This window comes from Mycteria americana, chromosome 3, assembly GCF_035582795.1.
Source record: "Mycteria americana isolate JAX WOST 10 ecotype Jacksonville Zoo and Gardens chromosome 3, USCA_MyAme_1.0, whole genome shotgun sequence".
NCBI classification, from domain to species: Eukaryota; Metazoa; Chordata; class Aves; order Ciconiiformes; family Ciconiidae; genus Mycteria; species Mycteria americana.
In genome coordinates, this window is record NC_134367.1 from 105,583,751 (window position 1) to 105,607,704 (window position 23,954).

At 35.9% G+C, this 23,954-nt stretch overlaps 1 protein-coding gene across 1 annotated transcript in view; it reads right to left on the reverse strand.

The window, feature by feature from the left end:
- USH2A (usherin) overlaps window positions 1-23,954 on the reverse strand; it is a 396,442-nt gene that overhangs the window by 329,830 nt on the left and 42,658 nt on the right. Inside the window, exons 7-10 of the mRNA XM_075496427.1 lie at window positions 22,878-23,099; window positions 21,465-21,558; window positions 11,894-12,089; window positions 10,963-11,093 (exon numbers count right to left, since the gene is read on the reverse strand). Of these exons, the coding sequence (XP_075352542.1) occupies window positions 10,963-11,093; window positions 11,894-12,089; window positions 21,465-21,558; window positions 22,878-23,099 (643 nt within the window). The remainder of the gene's footprint in view (window positions 1-10,962; window positions 11,094-11,893; window positions 12,090-21,464; window positions 21,559-22,877; window positions 23,100-23,954) is intronic.

The window sequence follows — 23,954 nt, forward strand, 5'->3', positions numbered from 1 at the left end:
ATCTTTTTTTATGCCTGGGCCATGATCTGAGAGTATGTGTCTCGCATCTTGTGCAAGATTAAAGCGCTCCTGGAAAGCTATCTCAATTTCAAACCTCTGAAAACCAGGAAAAAAAAAAATCTCTATATTCATCACTTTCCAATATGGTGGGAAAACTGACCACAGGGAAAGGGCAATGGCATATAGGGATGGGGAAATGAATGGAAGACATTAGTCAATACACAACATAGATGAGAACAGGGAGTCAAAACAACAGAGATGCAGATGTGACTTGGCAAAGAGTTTAGGATTCATAATCAAGGAACAAAAACTAACTTTTCTAACTCAAGTGTTCTAGGGAATGCAGAGATGGCAGCAAACAGTGTTATAAATAATTTTCTTTGGATCAGTGTATTTTTTTCAGTGCAAATATTTACACGTATGAAAAAGCACAGTGATTCAAAACTAGTTATTCATCTACAACATCAACAGCTGTAGTTCAATGTACTTTGCTTTTAATTAACTACCAGAACAAAAATGTCTCTTAATAGTTGTCTTTTTCATCTTAAACCTATGAGTCAGGCAAAGCTGAAACAACAGGAGAGTCCTGTGGCATTAGAGACAAAGCTACTTGGAAGTTCCACTTAAAATAAATGTTATTATCACACCCTCCAATCTACAATGAAGCTCTAAGCTTTATTAATACAAGATAAAATAGAGTATTTCAACATCTAATGGTAAATTCTCAGTGCAGAAAACACTGAATGAAAGTGAGAGAAGCATGTATTCCTACCCCTTCCTCATAAAAGGATTCTGTAGTCCAGTAAAACCTCTTCAATATGCTTTCATGATAGAGATCTATTACTGATGTATCAGCCACATTTTTCAGGAAGATGAAGATATTAAAAAGGCAAGAAAACAATATTTTATAAACAAAAGGCAAGACAACACAAGGTACAAAAAGGTAAGAGTTAAGATACCACAATAGCAGAAAACAGCAACAAGGATTTTCAAGTTATTCCCTTTTAGACTGGATTTGATCTAGATATTTAGTTTATTATGAGAGACCCAGTCATGCATCACAGCCATTCATCAGAGAACTCACATGTGAAAAACAACTCTGAGTTTAATCCTAAATGAAGAAAAATACCTACTATAATACATAACTGTAAAAGAACATTTTGTGTTAGTGATCATAGCGCACTCAAATTACACAATAGCAAGTATTATATAAAGATACCTCATTAGCACTCAACAAACATATAACTCATACCCAAAAAGACTTTAAAGTTACTGCAAAAGCTACCACAGGAAGGAAAGCATTACATGCAAAAAGTTGTCTTCAAAAAGTGGAAATCGGATCAAAATAAGGAAGTTAAATAAGAGAGGATAACCACCACCAAATTTTAAAACCAGCATAAGGCAATAAAAAAAATCAGCTTTTAACAAGCAACATGCTTAAGGCATGAAGGAAAAAAAAATATTTTTCAAATGTCAGAAACAAAGGAAGACTACCAGAGAATCAGTGAGGGCAACAAATAATTAAGTGGTATGATTAGCAGATTCAGATTGGACATCAAAACTTTTCACGAAGAGGGGAGTGCAGCATCAGTAACAGTTTGCCCAGAGGGCACATGGAATCTCCGTCCCCAGAGGTATCAAGACTCATCCAGACAAAATCATGACTGACTGGACCTAGCACTGACAACAATCCTGCTTTGAGATGGAGCAGATGACCAACTAATGCTTCTATAATTCTGTGTAGCATTCAGGAAAGATAGAACCACGACAGAGATTGCAAAGAAAGCATCACAGCTGTTCACTATGAAAGAGGTGTTACCATTCTATATTAGGAATGATTTTCAAGGCTGGTTTCAAACCGAAATGTCAGAAGGAAAAGATTTTTAGCAAAATCCCGTCTGTTGAAAAGTGGTTACACATAAGTCAAGAGTTCTAGATGAACTGAAATATAAAATTACTGAGTTATTAATTGCTTAAATCAACCTCAGCAAAAGAGGAATAAAATTATAAAAGTTACATCAATCTCCTTAAAAGGCTGTAAGGAAACTTCTGAGATCTACAGACTAGTAGCCTTTTCTGTACAGAGTGAATTAATAGAAACAAAAACATGAGCTTGATATATTGGAAAAGACTGGTACATTTTTTGCAAAGAAAAATAACGCTTCACGATTCTACTGCATTTCTTTAAGTCAGCAACATCTGGAAATATCACATATACTGAACCAAATGGATGATCAGAAAGTCAAATTAATTGCTACTTCAAGAGGTACAAACTTAACGCCTGGGGAAAACCAATGCTGACTACAGGTAGACAGTGATGAGTCCAAAATTAGCTATTATCACTCAAGAAAGGAGCTGTTAAAGCTGCTCCATTCCCCCTAAAAATAATTTGAAAGCTCTGAGGCAGTCAAAAAGGCAATAGGAATACTGGAATTATTAGGAAAAGAACTGAAAACTATACAGAAAATGTCTTTCTGTCATAAAAATCCATTGTGTATCAACATTTTGCACAACTTGTGTATCTGGTTACCCTCTCTAAAATAAAATAGGTCGCCAAGTGAGTAGAATAAGCAAAGATGTGAATGAAAAGAGACTAAAAAGACTTTTCAGTTTGGAAAGAGATGACTAAGATGAAGAGAATAAAGTCTATAAAATCATGAATGGCTTACAGAATGAATATTCATTATTTCTCACAATAGAAGAAGGAGAGAACACTGAGGAAATTATCACAAAGCAAACTTAAAAGAATGAAAAAGTACTTTTCCTATACACTTCAAGTGTATAGAAAAATACATTTTTTTTTGAAGTGCATTAAAAAATGAGTTAGATTAATTCTATATGTGGACCCCAAACATGACAACTCAGATGAAGCCCCCGAGTTCGGCTCAGGTAGTCCCAAAACCATAAATAACTGGAATCTAGAAAAGTATATCACAGAAAGATCATGCTTGTTAACACCAGCTTGTGGTAACTATCAGAGAGGATACTATGCTAGATCAAAGTCTCATTTCATGCAGTATGGCTGTTCTTATCATAAATATATGGAAACCCAAGCCTAATTGTGAGCAGATGGTGGCCATTTCCTGATGCAACAAGTGAAATGCGTAGATTACTGAGTGCTAAAAGAAGCAAAGAGCACCAATATCTTCAGGATGATTTTAAGTGTCAAGCTATTCCAAGAAGCAGTAATTTCCATCCCATTCAGTTGCAGAAGATGTATGTCCCCAAACTTTCTTTTAACAGGGTAAAAAGTTATGCCAGAAGAATAAATATAACTCTTCAGAATGAGAGAAATATCTGGCCAACTGAAGAATACAATTCATATTTTCTCCAGGAACCAACCAATGAAACCATTTGGAGATCTCCCTATAGAAATTTCCTTCTACCTTGCTGTCATGTAGAAAAGTTTTCCATCTGTACTCAATACAAGTGGCAACTGGTTTCCTGGTTCTAAAAAGAGTGAAAGTCTTTCATGGCAGTTAGAGGAAGGTATAGGAAACTGAAGGTTTTGTTAGAGAGGGAGGCTTATCAGATTGCTTCTTAATAGATCTGAAAATGGGTTTCTATGTACCAGATTAGAGGATCTGTAAATAATCCACTGACATTCTTCCATAACACTGATTTCAAAGTCTTGTGAAAAAAAGTCAAGCAGAAGAAAGACGTTCTATAGACAAGACAAAAAGGAGCCTCTGATTGTATTCAAATGACTATTTTGGTTTTGTCTTAGCTGTAAGTGACTAGAAACCTTTCCATTCTGCTTCTTCAGCCATTTTCTGTCAATATAGGATATCAAGATGAAAGATATCTATTGAAGTTTAGCCTCCAAAACACAGAATAACAAATTCAATTATAGAACTCCACTTTAACCCTGCCCTCTGTAGTAAGCATGGCATTATAAGAGACATGAATATCGGATAAGGGAAATAGCCACTGTAATGCACCCTATATTACACAGTTTTTATCCTTCATATACTGCATACACTTCAAGTAGCTGTGCAGAATTTTACAGAAAAAGTTGAGAAATACGCTCCAGATAAAAACAGTAAATGGAACGGGAAAAAAAGTAGTTAAAAGTACTTGCAAAACTGAGGAGGTTTGTAGGGTTCTATAATGCCAGCCCTGGATGCTAAGCTCTTCAACATTTTCAGTAGCAGACTCTGAAGACAGAAGAGCGAATATGCTTACAAGCCTCACAGATCACCCCAGCTCAGAATGCACAGCCAGCACCATCATGACCCTGAGGGCACCAACCAGCCTTAATGGCCCTGACCAGCCTCACCTGGGGCCTCCACTCACACCCTCTGCCCGCAGCCCAGGAGCTCCAGATAAGCTCCAGTCTGGGCTTCCGCACCTCACTTGGGCTATGCTGCAGTTGTGCCTGTCCCCTGCCTCCTGGAGGGATCCCCTGGACTTAGGCTACAGCCATGTCTTCGGCCTCATCTCCTGCTGGCTCCAGACTGGACTCCCTGGATGGATCCTGGACCTGATTTATCACTTTGCCTTGCCTGGGGTTGTCAACGGACCCTGTTATGAGCACTTGGCCATGTTTCAGTGCTGTGGGACTCTGCCCTGGTCGGGGTGGGCACTGCTGTGCTGGGATCACCCTCAGCAGGTTGATTTTCAACATCACTTTTACTCTTTGCACAAATATTCTAAAATCAGTAAAGGTGAAGTAAATGCAGAAGTTCAAAACACAACACATAGCAAGGAGAAATCAAACGTGAAATAAAGAAAAATTGTGAAGAAACAGTAATGTGGAAGACAACCTGGAAGTGATACTGGGCTTCCACAAATTAAATATGACAATATGATACCGCTCCAGAAAAGGTAAATGTCATTCTGTGATGTATGAAAAAGGAATCTCGTATTTAAGATATGAGAAGGAAAGGTAAGGCTTCAGCTCAAATAGTTGAAGGGTACAACACACAAATTAGAAAAAATACAGTAAAAAGCAATAAAAAAATAGTGTTAAAGAACTAGAATTTTAGTTAAAAGGGAAAAGCAAAATTAAGGTACATATGCACTCTCACATTCATATGAAAATTGGTTACTTTTGAATTTAAGAAAGAAACTAATAATTGGCTTAATTTGGGGAAAAATTGGCTTTAAAAATGGGAAATAAAGAACATCTTTAATTTCCCTGTACAGACAGGGAAGCACCAAAATAAACCAGAAGCACTGTGAAATGCTTGGCAATAGATACTGTTACAAAGAAGTTGTACAAGCTGACAAATGTTTATAATGCTGCAGAAATAGGTGTACCACAGGTTATAATATGGAAATCTACATCAAAATGGTTAGAAGAAACCATTTCTATAACTACATAAAAATCTAAGTGAATTATGAAGCAAAGTGGTTGTTGTTGTTATTACTATTATTATTTCTGTAAATCTAGCTTACTCTGGAAACAATGGTATCATTGAGAATACTGGTAGCAATTAATATTTAAAGATTTTGTTAACCAGGATTTCACCAGTTGTGCACTGGAGATATTACTGAACCTTCCCCTCCTCCCCCCGATCCAAATGCTATCTGTCATTTAAAGAAATAGACTTTAATTATGCTGGTTATAGAAGAGCAGAAAGCAATCTGTTCTCCTGTTGCTTATGCCTAAGAGGCCTGGTTCTGACCCAAACAGTAAGCAGACAGAAACAGCCTGTCTATTAACATGACCAACTTGGTACTAAATCACTTACGGAAAATATCTCTCTAGATTGTTCACTACGAAAATGAGTCTAGCCAAGCATTACTAGCAAGCGGTGGTGTATCTTGGGACCTCATAATTACAATTGTTATTTGATACAGAAAATCACTGATGCTGAGTTGGCATATATCCCTTGTGTCATTTATAATTTACGTATGAAATACACATTAGTCCCATATCCTTGAATGTAAACAGTTATAAAAGTATGCAAGCAATTTCCTCCTGCACAAATCACAGCTACAGCAGCATTGTCCTTAATCAAGAAGCAGACTACTCAAGATTTCTGAATTTTAGATATACCAAGCAGTTCACACTGCTTTAGACTGTAGTGATACCCCTCTTTAAGTGGGGGACACTTTAATCTAACTCATCACATCTAGAATCACAAATTCAAAGAGGAACCTGTTCAGGAACCCTCCCCAATGTCCAGTTACTAAACTGATATAAGGACTTAAGAGATTTAAGCTCCTAGGACAAAGGGTGACATATTCCAAAGAATTACCTTAATTATTACCTAGCGTACAGCAAACTATTTAGCCATAGAGCTCATCTAGTAGAGATTCAACACGTACATATCATGGTCTCAGAAATATATCTTCTGACTACTTAAAATCTTGTTGACCATATGTATTCATAAAGTATAAAATGGAATTTGCTGAAAAAAAAAACAGCTGGCCTAAGCCTTTCTGAAAGTTAAAACCATCTTTTTCCCTTGGATATCCCTATAATTTCAAATAGCTATTGTTTGGTCTCTGTAATAGAAGAAACATACTGCTAGAAAGTCTCTCCAATTCTGGAGAATGAATATGAGATGTGGCTTGATGTTATTAAATGAAAAACCAAAGCTGACACTTTCTAAGTTTCTTTTACCAAAGTTAACTTCTGGTTTTGAAGCCCAAAACACATGACAAAAAAACCCTTTTGCGATTGGCTGAGTCATTATTGATTTCTATTACTTACTCTCTACCAGGACAGAAGCACCTTCCCTTGACCAGCTGGGAATGCCCTAAAACTTACATTTTAAGACCCACAGGTATATTTAGTTCCTGCATGAAATTCTTTCTGTTCATCCTGCCATCGCTGGCTTTGCAATTGATTGGTACCAATCTTCATGGTCTGCCTTTTTGATATAAATGCTAATCATATACTTCTCACTACCTTCTTACTTGATGCAAACCTGGCAAGGACCCCAGCATCTAGTTGACTGCAATGTGAGGAAGTGGGAGGGGGGAGCAAGGGGGTTGAGGACTTTTCTTTTCTTTTCCTTTTCTTCAGTTTAGGAAATGAGAACTGTAAGGTGTGCTGGCTCACATGCATAGGTTAATGGTCTGACCACCAAATACCTGAGAGTATTCTTGGTATGTCAGCTTTGGGAATTGAAAATTGAATAAGCAGCAATAATGAAATTCCTTTTCACTCCCCTGCTATCTCTTCTTGTCATCACATATGATGACTTTCAAAAGTCAGTAGCTTTCTACTACTTCTGCTCAAAATGTAAAATGAGGTGTTTACCCTCTGCCCATGACATTCCAAAGGGTGGGAGTGGACCAAACCCCCAAAATAACTTGACAGACTATCACAGAAAACCAGCATTTCCATGGTACAAAACCCATCAGAAATGAAGCCATGGAATTATTTAACATAAAAAGCTCATTTTCCTTCATTTTAGCAATAAGATTAAAGGCCTTCCATGCAGGGAAATCCAGGATTCAGAATACACACAGTGTTTTATAACTTGATTTTTTATGGACTCCACTATGCACATGAGCTTTTCATTGACACATTTACATCCTTTATATTCCTTATTCTATTTGATATATCTGTTGACTGAAATGCCCTTAATTAACTGCTTTACCTATGTTCTTTCCCTTGTAACATACATTCCAGTTATTTATTTATTGTCAATCACAATAAATAGGTTGAAAACTGTATAGGTGGAAAAATGAGAAGAGGGGAATGCTCATTCTAATTTTAGATCAAAGAATTTACCAACAGAGAAGTAAAATTATCAGAAATAGAGATTCTGCTTTGGTTTAAAATACACATACATACGCAGCTATTAGCTAGCTTTTCCATTATGTATAAAAAAAATGAAATCAAACATTCAAAATGCTGAGGGAAAAAATTAAGACATTCAAAAGAGCAATAGGTAGTGTACAGAAAGGTGAAATCTGAAGCCTGTTCAAAAGCTTACTTGGTAGCACCGGAATCTGTTTTCATTTGACTCCTCAGAGAAAACAGCAACTAACATTTTGTTTACCTTCGTGCCTTAGAAAGAGTTTTCTTGCAACACAAGACAATATAGCTGCCACCTTGACAGAAGGCAATTAAGTCTTTGCAACTCTGAACAATATCCTCTGCAGTAAAGTACAGCTTCTTTGCACCAGTAAGTATATTATACATATTTATTTGCATGTTAAGAGTAAATTTTTAAAAATCAGCAAAAGCTGAGTAAAGAAAGATGCCTAACTTCACTGAGACCAGATTGGTACTTCCAAAATCCAGGTAAAAGCAATAGCAGCACTTTCAGCTTTGTCTAGAAACAAATGCCCTGGAAAAGAGTGCTTTTTTTCACACCATTATATATGGCATATTATAACAGAATCATGAAAGGACTACAAAGTGCTGTGCCTGATTGAATATGTAAGCATTTGTAGAGCAGTCTGGGTAAAAAGCAGCACAGGAAAATGAGTCAAGGATTGTAGTATAAGGGCCAGAAGAAATTAATCTCCAGTTCTCCATACAGAGCAAGAATGATCACATCAGCAATATTCTGGCAGAATTTCCTCATGTGTGAATGGTTAGGGAGAAGGGAAGAAGGCAGCCAATTCTTCTTTCACTCTCATAAAACTCAGGCACCTGAAATAATTCATCTGGACTTTCTGATTGTTTGAAATATTTTGTGACAATCGTTCACAAAGAGGATGCTATCAACGCCTATCTTTTCTACACCGGTTGGATGTCAATAACCAGCACAGAAGTGGACAAATTTTATTAGGCTGTAGCAACTCTCTTTCTTGTACCCACCAGTCTCAAGGCAAGACCTCTCTCTGCAAAAAAGGTTTAATGAACTGCTCATGGATGCACTGCTACACCACTCTTCTAAAATCTCATTCATTACTATAAGCCATAAAGTTGTAATTTTGAAGTTTTTAATATGTTAGTTCACACTTTAAAATACAAATGAAGTTACGCACTGATCTGTAAGTGGGCATGATCTACAGATGTACGAGAACTGCAAACCTATGCAAGGCAGAAACGCTACACACCTACATGCGTATCTCACCAAGGGTAGAGTGAAATAGGTGAACAGAACAGGCATAAAGTTTTCATGATCAGTCCAAAAAACTGAGATGGGAGTAACCATGTTACAGTAAGCTCTTCTACCCATCCTGTAAACTATCTACATTAATAATACTTCATTTGATGAGTAAATATTCTTTCTGTGTGATTCAATAGATTAATTTGTGATTCAACGGATTAATTTTGGAACTCTGTACCTCCTGGAACTTAGTGACACAACTGGCACTTTGCGGAAAGAAAAAAATCTTGATGAACTGCAGAAAATGGTAAGTTATGCAGTAAAAGTGTATACTGCCCCATTTTTGGCATATTTCCCTGAAAAGCATCGTTGTGACGTGACAATTAATTTTCATGAGTAGAGTCCTTATTCCTTACAATTCCATCTTCCACAGGTCAAATTTGGAAACACTTCCTTCAATGATGCCTTCCTATTTCATGTAATTCATTTCAGCCTTTAGTCCCCAGCCTTATTAATCTATTCTTTAATGCCTCTTAATCATCTCTCCCTGCTCTGCTTCTACTGCAGCAGTCAATTGATGCTTTATTGAGCAATACAGTCTCCCCCATTTTTCCCATTTTATCTCCCCGTTCATACTTTCATAGTCAGGCTTCACCAACATTCTTGTCTATTTCACTGTAAAGCAGTGATATCTGTAAACCACTCTTCCTCTGATTATTAATCATAGCTAAAGTTGGTTTAGGTTAACATTTCACCACAAACCATGGACATGCAAATCAGTATTTGCTTTCATTTTTCCTATACCTTAAAAAATAGTCCTAACACGGTATCTGTGTTTTTCAAGTTTTTTTCATTTCTGTGATGCTGGGAAAAAGTATCATCTTCAGAAGACAGAAAATTATTAATTAATTTTTATTTGTACTACAAGGGATTATTTTAAAAACACACATTGTGCTATATTTGCATATCGCTCAGCATATGCACTGATGCACGAGTCCTGTGAAGGTACACTGAGTCAAACTGGGCATGTATTTGTACCACTATAGAACCAAGGATGAAAATACAACAGGATCCGTAAGAGCTTACTGTTAAATAAAATGCAATAACAAGAGACATCATCTGAAAAATGCTAGAGATTGCATTATGAAAAAAGTTCAGAAAAAAGAAGAGACGGGAAATGTGGCAACAAGCTGAAGAAGTTCTATCTCAATTCCCTGTAGAACAAGTTCTACCTTTAAAATGTTTTTAAAATACATTTCAGACAAAGAAGCTATTTCTTCCCTATTCCTAACAAAATTTGGATTTTGGCAAGGGACAGGAAATATGTGAATAGAACATGAACCACAATATATCTTTAATATATGTTCAAGACTTCAGTCACTTTTCCTGCTTTTTTTCAACATGCATGTTTGGAAGGTTAGATAGATTTATTGTCGGACTACGTCTTGCATGTCAATGAGGTCCATAGGCTTAAAAAGCATGGTGTTCTCTTTTCAACATCACCTTGTGGTTTTTTTTTTTTTTTAAATGAATTTTATGAATTAAAAGGGAGATCATCCTTGTCTTATTACAAGGAAAACTAGCTTAATTTTAGTTCAGTTTCAGGCTCAGCTTATTGCCTGAATTTTCAAAATCTGTTAGTAATTTTAAGATAGTATTAAGACCTTCAAAAACACTCCAAACCTGGATGTTTTAACATCAGTGAGGGCACAGGTACCTGTTAGTATCCCATACTACTATTCACTTCTGAAAATTCATACAGCATCTTTTATGTCTGTTGCTGATCTAGAAGAACTCTTGAACAGTACATCTCAAATTGCTTTCTGTGTTTTCTCAGCTTCCAGTCTCTGATGTAAGTCATTTATGATTTTGAAAAGGCTGAACTTAAGCATCTTTTATGAAGTAGTTACCATCTAAATACACTTTGTAAAATCTCACTACTGTCTACCCAGCTGATTAAGATGTTTTGTCATTTTTCTGTATTGAGGCTACTTACATTATCACACAGGAGGCTCTTATTTTTGGTGCCTGTTGCATAACAGTCACAGGGTTTGCAAACATCGCTGGCTGAAAGATCTGCACCTGCTTGTCTGTAATGGAAATCCTTGCACAGCTCACAGTTCCTTCCTGCATGAAAGAAAGGTTATGCATTATGGCTTCCAATTCATTAAAATTAGCTGTATAATTCAAAATTAAAGACTCTATTCCTTTGAGAGAATTCTATAATTTTCAGGACGTCCATTTTAATGCACCTTTCATCTCTACCTGCCAATTTAGTGATCCAGAGCATATGAAACAATGAACCTGTTACAAACTATGTTTTACTCCATTAAACTTCCATCTGTTATATAATACCACACTTATATAAGAGCTGTGCCATGCAAATGCCTATACATTTTTTGGAAAAATTATCATTGAACCTGAAACTTTTCTTTTTTTCCTTTACTAGACAAAGCCAAGAAAACTAAAATAGAAGAGAATGTTAAAAAAAAGTATTCAAATATACTACTTACACAGAATAGAAACCTTCACTCAATAAGCAAGAAACTTACATGAGAGCAAAATTTGACAACATTTTTAGTATGTTATCTGTTAAACTGGTTCAATTAGAAAGATGATATTCTGGATTTAAATGCTCTAGCACATGTAATGGAAACAGCTTTGAAACGATATGTTCTAATTACTTATCAGAACATGTTTTGCACGGAAGATTTTCTACAAAATTGGATCAAACTTTAGCAGTATTTTCCTGTAGCTTAACTATTGACGCAATTGTAATTACAGCACTATCTGAATAGTTTAAAAATACATATACATGAGAGTTTGTCGGAATGTCAGCCATTGAGCATTATTAATGTCAGCTGACACAAGACTTAGCCAAAAAGTGACTGTAAAACAAACAGTCCATTCTCTTTTGTGTGATTTACCGGCTGTGTTGTGTTGACAGTTGTCACACACTCCACCGCTGCCTCTGTAGTGTTCCTGAGGAAAAGGGTCCATTGCTAAGTCATAGTGGCAGCTTACTGCATGGCTGTAACATTGACAAGGTTTGCAATTATAGGCATGAACTTGGTCACCTGGACGAAAAGGCTTGTCGTTGTACAATGGCAAACAGCGATCACACTAAAATAAAAAAAAAATGAAAAAAAAAAGGGAGAGAGAAAATATACTATTTCTTTACCTTACAAGAACACTATTATACTCTCTATATTCATGTTTCGTTCTGTGTGTTTTCCCCCACTTAAATATTAAAAATACTGTTTTTAGACAAGAAGTGAGAAAGCATATAGGAAAAAAACAAAACCATCTTTTTTTTTTTAATCTTTTTAAGTTACTTTAACAACAGATTAAAATCAAGGAAGGTGGGCAGAAGAATAAAATTTTAAGTATTCAGATACTCAACACAGGCTAACGTCCTGAGATTCAGATTTAGTTAAACCTCTAAAGATGAAAAATGGTGCCTACTGCGTTTGAGGCACAGAAGGCATGTTCACCTAACGCATCCATTTGGATGCATTTTAAACAATGTCTGTTATTGTAATTTGTAGTATTACAGTAACTGTAGTTTGTACAGCTACCATTTGACCTTACGAGTGAAACAAAAGCCCTCCTATGGCCAACTATGTGATGTTGTACAGAGTATCTGAAATATCAGCACTTCTTAATGTGCATTTATCTCATGAAATTTTCAAGAAAGAAATTAAAAAAAACCCACAAATCTTGACACATGTTCATCTCTGTCAAGTTATATTTTAAATATGACACCAATGCAATACTAGTATACTGGGTATATTGTAAACACCTAAACAAACTATCTTGTTTTCTTCAATTCTTTTCAAATTTATTAGATACAAAGACTAATGATATTCAAGTACTTAATTAGCTTAAATCCAAACCAGTAAAAATATTTTTAAGTAGTTCAGGAGCACCTCAGAAGCTCATTTTTTATTTGGATGAACTCACAATATTACTTTCTAAGTAGAGCTTTGTGAAGAATGTGAAGTTGGAATAATCTTCAGTTCATAATAGACTCTACAAAACTTCAAGGAGAAAATTTATTGTGCCTACTGGTTCATCAAGAACTAAAACCAAATTGGATTTCTTGAAGTTAATGAACTGATAGCATTTTGGACAATTACATTCTCTTTATGGTGAACAATCCAAGCCGTTTTTACGAAATTGGCTCAAAGAATGGTACACGTTGGCACTGGGAAGATGTTTGTTTAGAAGAATTTTTTTAATTTAACTGCCATTATTGAAAGTCCATTCCCAAAATATTGGTGCCTTGCTGGATCTAAGAAACAAAATATATTGCAATTATAATTTCCACCTTTCTGAAGGAATTTAAATGCTTCAAAATAAGTTGCTTCTGTAAAGTATTGGGGCAACTTCTTTCTTATTAAGCTCCAGAAGTGTGCTCATCTTTCTTCATGTCTACTATTCCAAGCACTATTATAATTATTTAGTCCCAGTGTGCCTACATCACCTATACACTGATCATTAGGAAACTATACTGAAGTTTCTAAACTGTTTCACTGACAGCCGATGCTGGGAAAGCATCAACTGTGGGTAAAATGAGAAACTGAATTAGAAAACATAACATTAAGATAGACCAAGAATTGCAGAGCAGTCACAAATCATAACAAAAGCAACTTGGGAGAGAAAACGAAAGCACAAGAATTTATCTGCTGAAATTTAGTTTTAATAAACAAAATTAACAGTAAGGTAAGATAACAATAGCCACCGCACCTTGTTGCCATCTGTTAAAATGTTGTTCTGTTAAAACAACAAAAAAAACACATCATCACCACAGTGAGAGAAAAAGGAGGTTTCAGGATGGAAATCAGCAGGGCTTCACTTGAGACCTTGAACTCTGATCTTTGTTTATCAGACGAATCACTGCCTAATCATGATTAGCCCAGTTTAAGTACACTGAGGGGAACGCCTTGACCGTAACTGTTACACAAGTTACACAGCTTAAACTTATTCAAGTCCTTCCTTCATTCACATTCATCTTTCCTATCTCTAGTCAGTCCCTTTGTCCCTACGTTGAGGAAAATCAGCATTACACAGCACCAGCAACATGAGACAAGAGTGTTCATTCAGGCATTGTACAACTTGGGAAGTGCAAGAGAGACCCGAGCTCCCAGCCAAACCAACCCACTGATGCAGCTTCCTCCACGCAGCACGTCTACGGAAATACATCCTCCTTGAAAGGAAAACAGTACAGGAATAGCTACCAACCTGCCAGCCCTGAATTTCCATTTGTGCATGACCAGCCACATAGCAGCTGAGAGCATTCGTCATTTCATTTCAGATTTAATCTCAGATCAGTCACTTATGCACACCTGTGCTTGCACCTATTGTTAAATGACACACAAGCACTAAAGCATAAGAGAGAAAAAGATGGCATTTGATTACATAGCATGGAGCCTCTTTGAACTACCATGTCTCTTGTTCTGTGACTTTTAAAACTTTGACAAAACTTTTGAAAAGCCTTGGCAAAAAAGTAGTCATTCAAAAGTTGGCAATGACTGTGAAACAATTGCTGTTCTAGCAGTTGTCACACCTGTGTGCATTAAACATGTGCACTGGAGGACCCCCACCTTATCCTGCTGAGTTTGTCACACCTTTATTAGGTTAAGAATTGCATTTAACTTCCAGACCTGCTGTGTTTAACTTTCATATTCGGTAGCATGATGATGCACGTATGGCAATCTTCAGGTCTTCATTCACCAAAAGTAACATCTGCATTTGTCCAAAGCATAGTTGTTGAGATTTTCAAAGGTATTGAGAGATTCAGGTTTTGATTCTTGGCTACCACGTGTAAAATGAATAGGTAAATTCCCAAAATGCCTTTGACAAATCTGAACAAGGTCTAACAGTAGATTTACAAAGAATGTTAATTCTTGACAAAACAAGCCTTTCTCATAACTGTAAAACTCACAAACATGCAGATGTCCTTATTCTCAGTTACATCTAGGCCCTTCAGAAAACATGTTAAATATATGGCTTTCCCTATGGACAATAACAAACATGTCCTCTTGATATATAGTACCTGAACCGCTCACCTTCTGAGAAAACAGTTTTCTGAGAAAACATTACATGGAGCCAGATGGTCAAAATACATCGCTCATCTTGGCCCACTTTGTTAGTCTAAAATTTGGATTAAAAACTTATTTCCAATAATGAGTTCAGGAATTTTTTTACTAAAATTATTATTAAACACTCACCTTCTCAAAATTCCTGAATCCAGCACACTTATGGAAAGATCACCAGTGACTTCAGCCTAAGCCTTTATGTGCCAAGTTCCTTATTAGTCACTAAGAATGCTGAGGACAGTGCCTCTGAAGGAACAGTCAACAAATATTAAAAGAAACACTTCAGAAGGCAACAGTAGACTTGCAATACGTCATGATCAACTAGAACCTTCTACTCCAACGCTTTTAAAATATCCTGCTGCTTGCCTCTGGGTGGCATCTTTTTTTTTTTAATGTTATGTAGAATTTATTCTTTTCTTTCTTTTCCTAACCTGTGTAGGAGTTCCCATCTCACACCCATCAGTCAAAGTTCAGTTGCAATAACCAGTGTACATATACACCTATAATACTTATATTATACATATGCTTCTATAATATACATGTCATTAACAGTACACAGATTTAAAAATCTGCTGAAGTGATATCAAGATTAGAATGCCACCTTCTCAGGCATTTTGAAATACTCCATTATGTGTATCACCCAACCATGTTTGTTTATGCCACCCTGTAAGTGTTGACTATAACAGGATAATTAATCACATACTATCTTTTCCTTCCTACAAGATCCCAGTCTGTACCCAAATGGACAGTATGCTTTCACTCCACTTAGCTTCATTAGCCAAATAAATATGGCTTCTAGGCAATATCTATTCCAGTGTAGCTTAGCCTTGCTCTGAAGACAGTCATTTTAATTTCACCATGGCTTTTCCTAGTACCCTCACTACAGCATTTGACTATCTATCAAGACCACATGTTAGCAGAGCTTTGAACCATATCTGTCTCTTGTGAACTCCCTAAAGACCAAAGAGCTTTTAAACTCAAACCCCAGGTTTTATTAGGAAAAAAAAAAAAAGCCAGAACACTCTAAGGGACTCCAAGTGACTAAGGAAGACAGAACAGAAATGAAGAGCGTCTTATGGGGTTCCATTGTAACACTCCGCATACCTTAAAAGGATGAAACAATTTTAGAAACTAAGCACAGACGTAACAGATGGTTTACAAATACCGTATGCCAAATAGCATTCTAAGAAAAGATACTACTGCTGCTTTGCAATGGCAAAGTGACTGACAAAGAACCTGACTAGCAAAGAACATACGATCTACCATTCTGAATGCCAGATTCCAATAACAGGACACAACTGAGATCTCAAACACTGGCACAGATGTTGTCAGGCAGCATAAGATATATTTCTACTCAACTCCTCTTTCATTTATGGTTTTTTTTAGTGAAGTTACTTGAAGGCACACTAAGTCCTACAAAATCAAAGCATATGCAACCACACTAATTCTGACAATCAGGCTGCTCAGTAAATTAATTCACACTTAAATTCTCCACGATTAAAATTCAAAGCTATTTTCAAATCAGGCATCCACTCCATCTAACTCTCATTTAGACTCCAACTCTGTAGGACTTCTGTAAAATAAGAGAGGGAGAAGGTACGTTTTGCACCTGATGAGTTCGGCATGTGTTCTGTTTTACCAAAGCTCTGACTTGCTCAGGATATTAAATTGTAAGAGATCTTGTGTTTATTTTTCCCTCTTTCTACCTTGTCTGTTTGGAATAAGTCTGTGAATTCCATTCTCCTGCAACATTATAGAGTGCTGTAGCCACAGTTGTTAGGTATTCTAGGGTTAATTTCACTCTTTTGAGGAAGCTATTGCATGGGATTTTAAATTTTTTTTTAATAATAGTTTTAGTGGGGTAAAAGAAAAAAAAACAGATTGGCTAATCACTTGGGCCCTTATATGGAATATGTGAAAAATCATAGCAATTCAATAAATATATGTGGCACTATGATTTACAACAGCTACTTCCAACAACAGTGAAGCACTAGCCCAGTTGTGTCTCAGTTTTCTTTCACATTAAATGAAATAAATATCAGACTGGAACAGCCTTCTTAATTTCTGATAGGTAAAAATGACAACCATAATGCTAGTTGCCATTTGCCATCTGCCTACCTCTTAAGTAAACCTTACAAATGTCAGATCAAAATGTATGAGGGATAATGACCACTTCACAATTCCTTCGGCATGGCATCACCTGTGCAACAAATCACGAGGTATCTCAGACTGCGCTAAGTTCTTTCAGTATTTCAGCAATGCTTGTACACAAATTGTTTTAGAAGCCTGGATCTTTGAACTCTGAAATTACACCAGTTTTCCAGAGATGGATTCATGGACAAACCCGTAACTTCCACAGGCATGTCAAAAGTTCTCTAAAATTTTCAGGCAGGTAAGACTACTGAACTAGGTGCCTTTCTGCTTGCTGTTTCCTAAAACTCCAGTCAACCATCTGCTGCTTGATTTCCTTCATTTTTATTCTGATATAACCAGCTTCCTCCCAGGCCTATCTTCTGGATACACAAATTACGGCACAGAATTTACCAAAAAGTGCATTTTTTGCTAGCTTGCTTGCTTCTGCAAGCTAGAAGTCTTTGTTACTAAGTGAGTGACCACTTATGACAGTTAATATTTACAGCTCCTCAGGTACTATGTATCATTAATTCCAACATATAACATGATGATAGAGCTTGACCTTTAACTAAGATTTAGATAGATTCTTCTGTAACAACATAAAAAGCCTTATTTTTCCAATTGTTGGTAAATCAACAATGCCATATCCAGTTTTCAGACAGGAGATGTTTAAGACCATTAACTATTTGCACGGAAAACTCTGAAGACCTGAAGCCTTTACTGTATCCAGTCACTCTCTCACTTCCATTTGTACTCTCTCAAGCATTTATCAGAGTTGCTTTATTTATTTTAAATTCTATTTTCTATTAATACTTCTACAATTACCCCTGTATATTTTGCCATTACCTTTCTCTATTAAGTTCTGTATGACCGATTTAAAGGAGGCTCTGAGGTTGTAAGGTAAGGCTGACCTTGTATGACTGTCGTCTTTTTTCATGGGCTGTTTCCAGTTTTTCATGTGACATCATGCAAAGTTTTTGAACATACTATTACTCATGTGTATAGATTAGTCTTTGCATACAAATGTTCCCAAAATCTGGACTCTACTCTTGGTGCCTCAGTTTCCATTTGTAAAAGGCAGAGCTATTTCCCAAAGCAGGACACAAGGCATTTACAGAACAATTTGTAAATGACACTGAACATCTTTTTCATAAGATGAGAGACAAGCTCTGTGAGGATTTATTTCCTCTTCTTTCTTAATCTGGCCCCTCAACATCTGCAAGTCCTTCTTAAGCATTCCCTTCTTCCCATCATCTCAAATTTCATAGCAATATATTTCTTCATCAAAACAGAACTCAGAGAAAAAAAAAAGAAATGGAATTTGTTATGTCAAATTTCATAACATGGTGATGCAAATAACTAAACTGAGATTTCTATTTGTAATGAATTCTGCAAATTTTTAGTTTCTGGTATTGCTTTGCTGCGCAACAGCTATCCAGATGTATATGCCAGATAAATTCAAGATGGTAATTTTAGTTTTATTAAGTGTAAATGTGACAAGGACATACTCTGCCATATGTTAAGAGCTTGTCAAGGGATCTCTGATTTCTGGTCCAAGATACTAAAAAAAACCCCGAAAACCAGAAACCTTCTTATACACCCTCAATTCTGGTGACTTACTGCTAAGCACAAGACAGAAGTTAAAAAAAGACTGCTAACAGTGCAATTCCTTCTCAAAAAAATTTGCCTCCTTCCCCCAAAAAAAGTTTATATTTGGAAAGTTCCTTCATCAAATGCTTAACTGAATCCAAAATAATAATAATAATAATGCCTAATTCACTGGGGTGGAAGCCTGAGAAACATAGGTGTAAGTCTATAAGACAGAGTTTTATCAATGCCAATGATAGTCAAAAATCAGGATGGATTTTTGTTTTGCTTTTATGTGTTTGCCTTACAAATAAATCAAAACCTTTAAGCTGTTTGGATTTCATGTAAATCCTTGATAAAATTCAGAGTAGTTAGTGATATATTTGCAAATATTAATTTTATTTTATTATGACTTCTATTTTATTTCATATTTAGTAGATAGTAACATGGTCATTAAAGAATGAGGAAAATAATTAAACAACATCCTTATTCTACTCTGAATGAATATAGTTAATTCAAGCATATCAATTATAGTTACAATGCATATATGCCAAATCAAAAATGTGACACTCACTGGAACAACCCATTAGCATTGACAGAAAATATCTGATAAGGCAGATACATCATTAAAATATATTTGGTTTGTTTTCACAGGGTAGCATAAGTCTTGCAAGAGTGCTTGGTGAACTTCCAGATCTTATTAAATATTTATAATTAATCCCTACAAAGTAACATTTCACAATGTGTGTTCTAATTAAAGGGACATTGTCAGTTTGAATTTTTTTTTCTGATTTGACCCATCTAAAAACTTCAAATTTCTGTTCAAATCCCATTTAGACTGTAGATCCTACATGTCTGCTTAAAAAACTAGAAAACTTAGGTCCCCTATGAAACTTTACAAAGATCTTTCACATGATCGTAAGCACAATATCAAATGTACTCAGGTTAACACTTCTTGCTCTGTTCTAGCAACCAGACTGCTTGGGGTTTTTTTGATGTGAGATTAGTCTCCCCTTTGCTACTGCTATTGCTATTCCATAACCCCTTAATTTTTAGAAAGCCTATTTCCAAAAGGCATAAATGTAGCAAGGAATACAGCACATACTTATGATGGAAATCTAACATTCAGTGGGATTGTGGGATTCATTGCTTTGATGTAACTCATTCTTTCTTAACCTCAACTTCTTCTTTTCTTTTTCTTTCTTGGGTTTTTTGGGGTGTTTTTGAGATAAATAATTAATTTAGGGACAGAATCTTTTCCATTATTCTAAGCTCTCCTCTACATATTTCTCTAGAAGACAATGACTTATACCAAACATCCCTATTTCGGTTCTCCCGTGGCCGAGAATTATAAAACTAGTAGGAAAATTGTAATTTTGCAACTTGGTAAGTTTCAACTAGACACTACATTTCACAAAATCTCTCTTTATTGAGAAATGCTGTTATTAAGAGCAGAGCAAAGCAATGATAAGAATGTATTTTCTAGATTGTATCTAGATTTTTTTAATATGGCCTTTTAATTAATTCCAAGACACTTAACCTTGACTATCTGAAAACACAGAGCAGTAAAAAGGAATATTAAGTTTGTTCTTTTATTAGAACAGTCATGTTGCTACTACAGATTAAGGATAACTAAATGTAATCTATGACTGTAAAAAGTATGAGAAATTTACATTTCCAGGCTGTCCTTAAATAAATAAATAAGTTCAAAGCTCAATTTTTAGTATTTTAAAAAGCCCCTACCCAAATCACTGGTTAGATCAAAATAATGAATAAGACCCCCAAGAAAATAACTTCCAAATAAATATGTACAAGCACGTCTCAGTATTTTCTTAACTGTGCTCAACTATGCAAGAAACATTTAAAATCAAGTCCAAAATGTTTTAACTCTTCCTCTGTTAGACATATTTTGTAAAACAACTGCATTAAAAGTTCTCATTCTTAGCTGAAGTCAGAGACTGCAATCTACAGATGTCCCAAGTATCTATAGATGTTCCAAGTATCAGAAGGTAAATCTATGTTAGTGTTTTACCTTGGAGCAGGCATGCAATTTTGAAGCAAATCTCCAAATTTTCTGCATTAACTGTGCTTTGGTTTGCATCATGGAGATGTCTTGGACCATTTGAACTGTTCCCTTTCAAATGAAACTAAATTGGAAGCTGAACTCCAGGACTGTGCCTACTGTGCTCCAGCTACCGAGTGGGTCTGCAGTCCATAGGACCAGACTAAGACTACTGTAGAGAGAGTGGGGAACAAAAACCAAACCAAAACAAAACAAAATCCCTGAAGCACACCTGCTGTGAACATTGGGTCTTCATTACCTTTTTACTCTACAGATAATTTGCTAGTTGCTACAGCAGGTAGAGCCATAATCTTTATCAGATGCTGACAGTCTAAATTCAAGTTTGCATCTAGTGTTTGAAAGTGGCATAATCCTCTAACAAGAAGTCAAATCCCTGAACACAGCACTCCTAATGGTCTGTGGTGGAATGGCTTTTGGCGGCAGGGCGGGGGGAGAAGTTTTTTGTGTCCTTATTTAATACAAACCCTGCTAAAGAAAGTTTCCCTATAAAAGCTAGGACAACACTAACACACATACACGTACTCTTTCCCAGGACTAAAATCCCAATTTTGAGGCTGTTCATAGGGGACGTACGTAGACAAAGGAGATACTAACATTATTTCCTTCTGTATAGCTTTCCTTGATGCACAGGCACCTATATGGTTCCATAGCTACATCGCAATTATCAGCATGGCCATGACAATTACACCTGAAAGAACAATAGGTTGTGAAGAAAAAATTAAAACATGGAAGCACATCTGTCCAACAATATATAACATGGTCACAAAGACAATTTTGTGTATTACATAGCCTGGTTCTTTATTAAGAACAAATAAACACCAAAGAGAATGTTCTTAAGTGCAGTAACCTACAAAAGACTACTTCACTCAACATATTTTTAAGTATCAACAATTGCTTTCCAAGAAAATAAAAACCAGCATGTAGTAGAGCTACTGTTACCTTATATACTATGTAATGAAAACTATATTTCAGTATATAATATTAATATGTAAAATTTTATTAAATAAATGGCAATTATTCATCAATATTAAGCCTTACACTGTGGCTACAGTTTTGCAAGAAATCTTAACCATAGCAAGCATAATTTTCCCGTTTAACCCATTTTGATCTCACTTAAAATGTCCTTTTCTTACTAAAATAAAATCTTTATAGAGTATTAGTTAATAGGCAATAACTATCCCACTCTACCTGAAGGGCTGCTCTTCTGGAGGCATGGCATATCTTTGCAAACTACAGCTGAAATTATTTTACTGTTACATAGTCACCAAGACTGTAATTGTTTTAGTAAAAGCATTATCATAACACATCTAAATCAATAATCAAAGCATATTAGTAGTGCAGAAAATTTTAAGATAAATGTGGCCTCTAATGGGGTGCTTTCTCTCAAAATGGGAACTACCAAAATCATTTCAGGAATAATACTTATTAACAAAAATCTGCACCATATGCTTCTTGGAAACTATTTCATTGCCAAATTTGCATGTTATTTACAGGGCATAATTAGTCCTTTCATAAGACAGCACGCTTACCATATACAATAAAGTTGTCAGTCACAGATAATGTAACACTTTTACTGACAGCTGCCCAGTTTTAAAAGGAAAACTACAGCTAAAACAAAGAATGAGCTCTGCATTAAGACTGTGAAAATTGCCATGTCTGGGAATCTATAATGAAACTTGGAAGAGCTACTGAAGTAAAGCACAACCCATGGTTTCAATCATAAGCCTTTGCTTAGAGGCATTGGTAATTCCAAGGAAAGGACTGCTTTTGACAGATTTGTGTAATAAGTATAATTAATTTTAAAATAACATGTGAGCAAATGTTTTAAAAAAAACAGTACACTAATCATTTCAAACTTGATGCACTGCTTCAGACCAAAATCCCTTCTCATTCATAAATGTAAAAGCAGAACAACTTCACTAAATTTTAGGCAGGTCATTATATACTTTTCACAGCTGTAATAGTCAGAGGCAGTGATGGTTGGGGGAAGAGTTCCATAACACCTACCTTCCGCTGACTGTAACTTCATTAACTCCATAGTATCTATGCCTAAAATTTACCCAAGACTCATTAGTATGATACTGGCTGCGGAGATGAATCCTCACTTGTGTAGCTTTTACAAATTCTTGGAGAGATGGAGTATTGTAAAAATCATTGTAACCAGGTCGGTGATTTGGTTCCGGGGTAAGAACACTAAAAGTTAGATTACCACGGGAATATGGTGTAAAGCTGTTTAAATAGAGAGGAAGACAAATGAAAATCAAAATATCACCTATTTTACAGATGCTATCTCCTAATATCCTTTTCCTCAGAGAGGGTCTCCACTTAACTGTACATAGGTTTTTTGTTGTTTCTGGGGAAAATGCTTATGTCAGTGGATTCCCAGTCACCAGAATTCAAGCAGGGGAAAAGAAATGTCCTCTATATGTCTGTTTTTCCCCAAACTGCCATGCTCTTCTCCAGACCCTAAGTTTCCAATTAAAAGTAAAGCCTCTAAAGGGCAACTTCAAAATATGAATAAAGTGTGACTGATACAGTGTCATCTGCACTAAGTTTTCAAAAAGTTTAACACAATGTCTTTGTGAAACATGAACTATGCTTGAACTACATAAGGAAATCATTCAGATGACTAACATGATAATTAACATGCCCATATTGTTAATTATATACCTGCTAAACACATATAAAAAACATGCAGAGCCAATTATATTCTGAATTCCAGAGTCACTGGACTGTATCATCTCATTTGATGACTGAGCAGAATTAGAAACACACGCCACCTTCCAATGAGTGAAGTGCAAGAGAATTTAATAGAATGCAGCAGGATTGAGAGTAAAACTGTATATTTAAGCCCAAGAAGGGGAAGGACTGTCCTGAGGATTCAAGGAAAGGCTGAGCAAACAAGTATATATAAACTGCATGCTTGCACAATTTGGTATGAATCATATCTCATGTTGGTATATTTACTATGCAGAGTTTAGCTATGAGTAGAACTTGCCTCCACAAGAGGCAAGAATGCCTGCTTATTTGCACACCTACATGGGCTCATTAAAAATAGGTATCCCACAGTATCACCTAGCACCT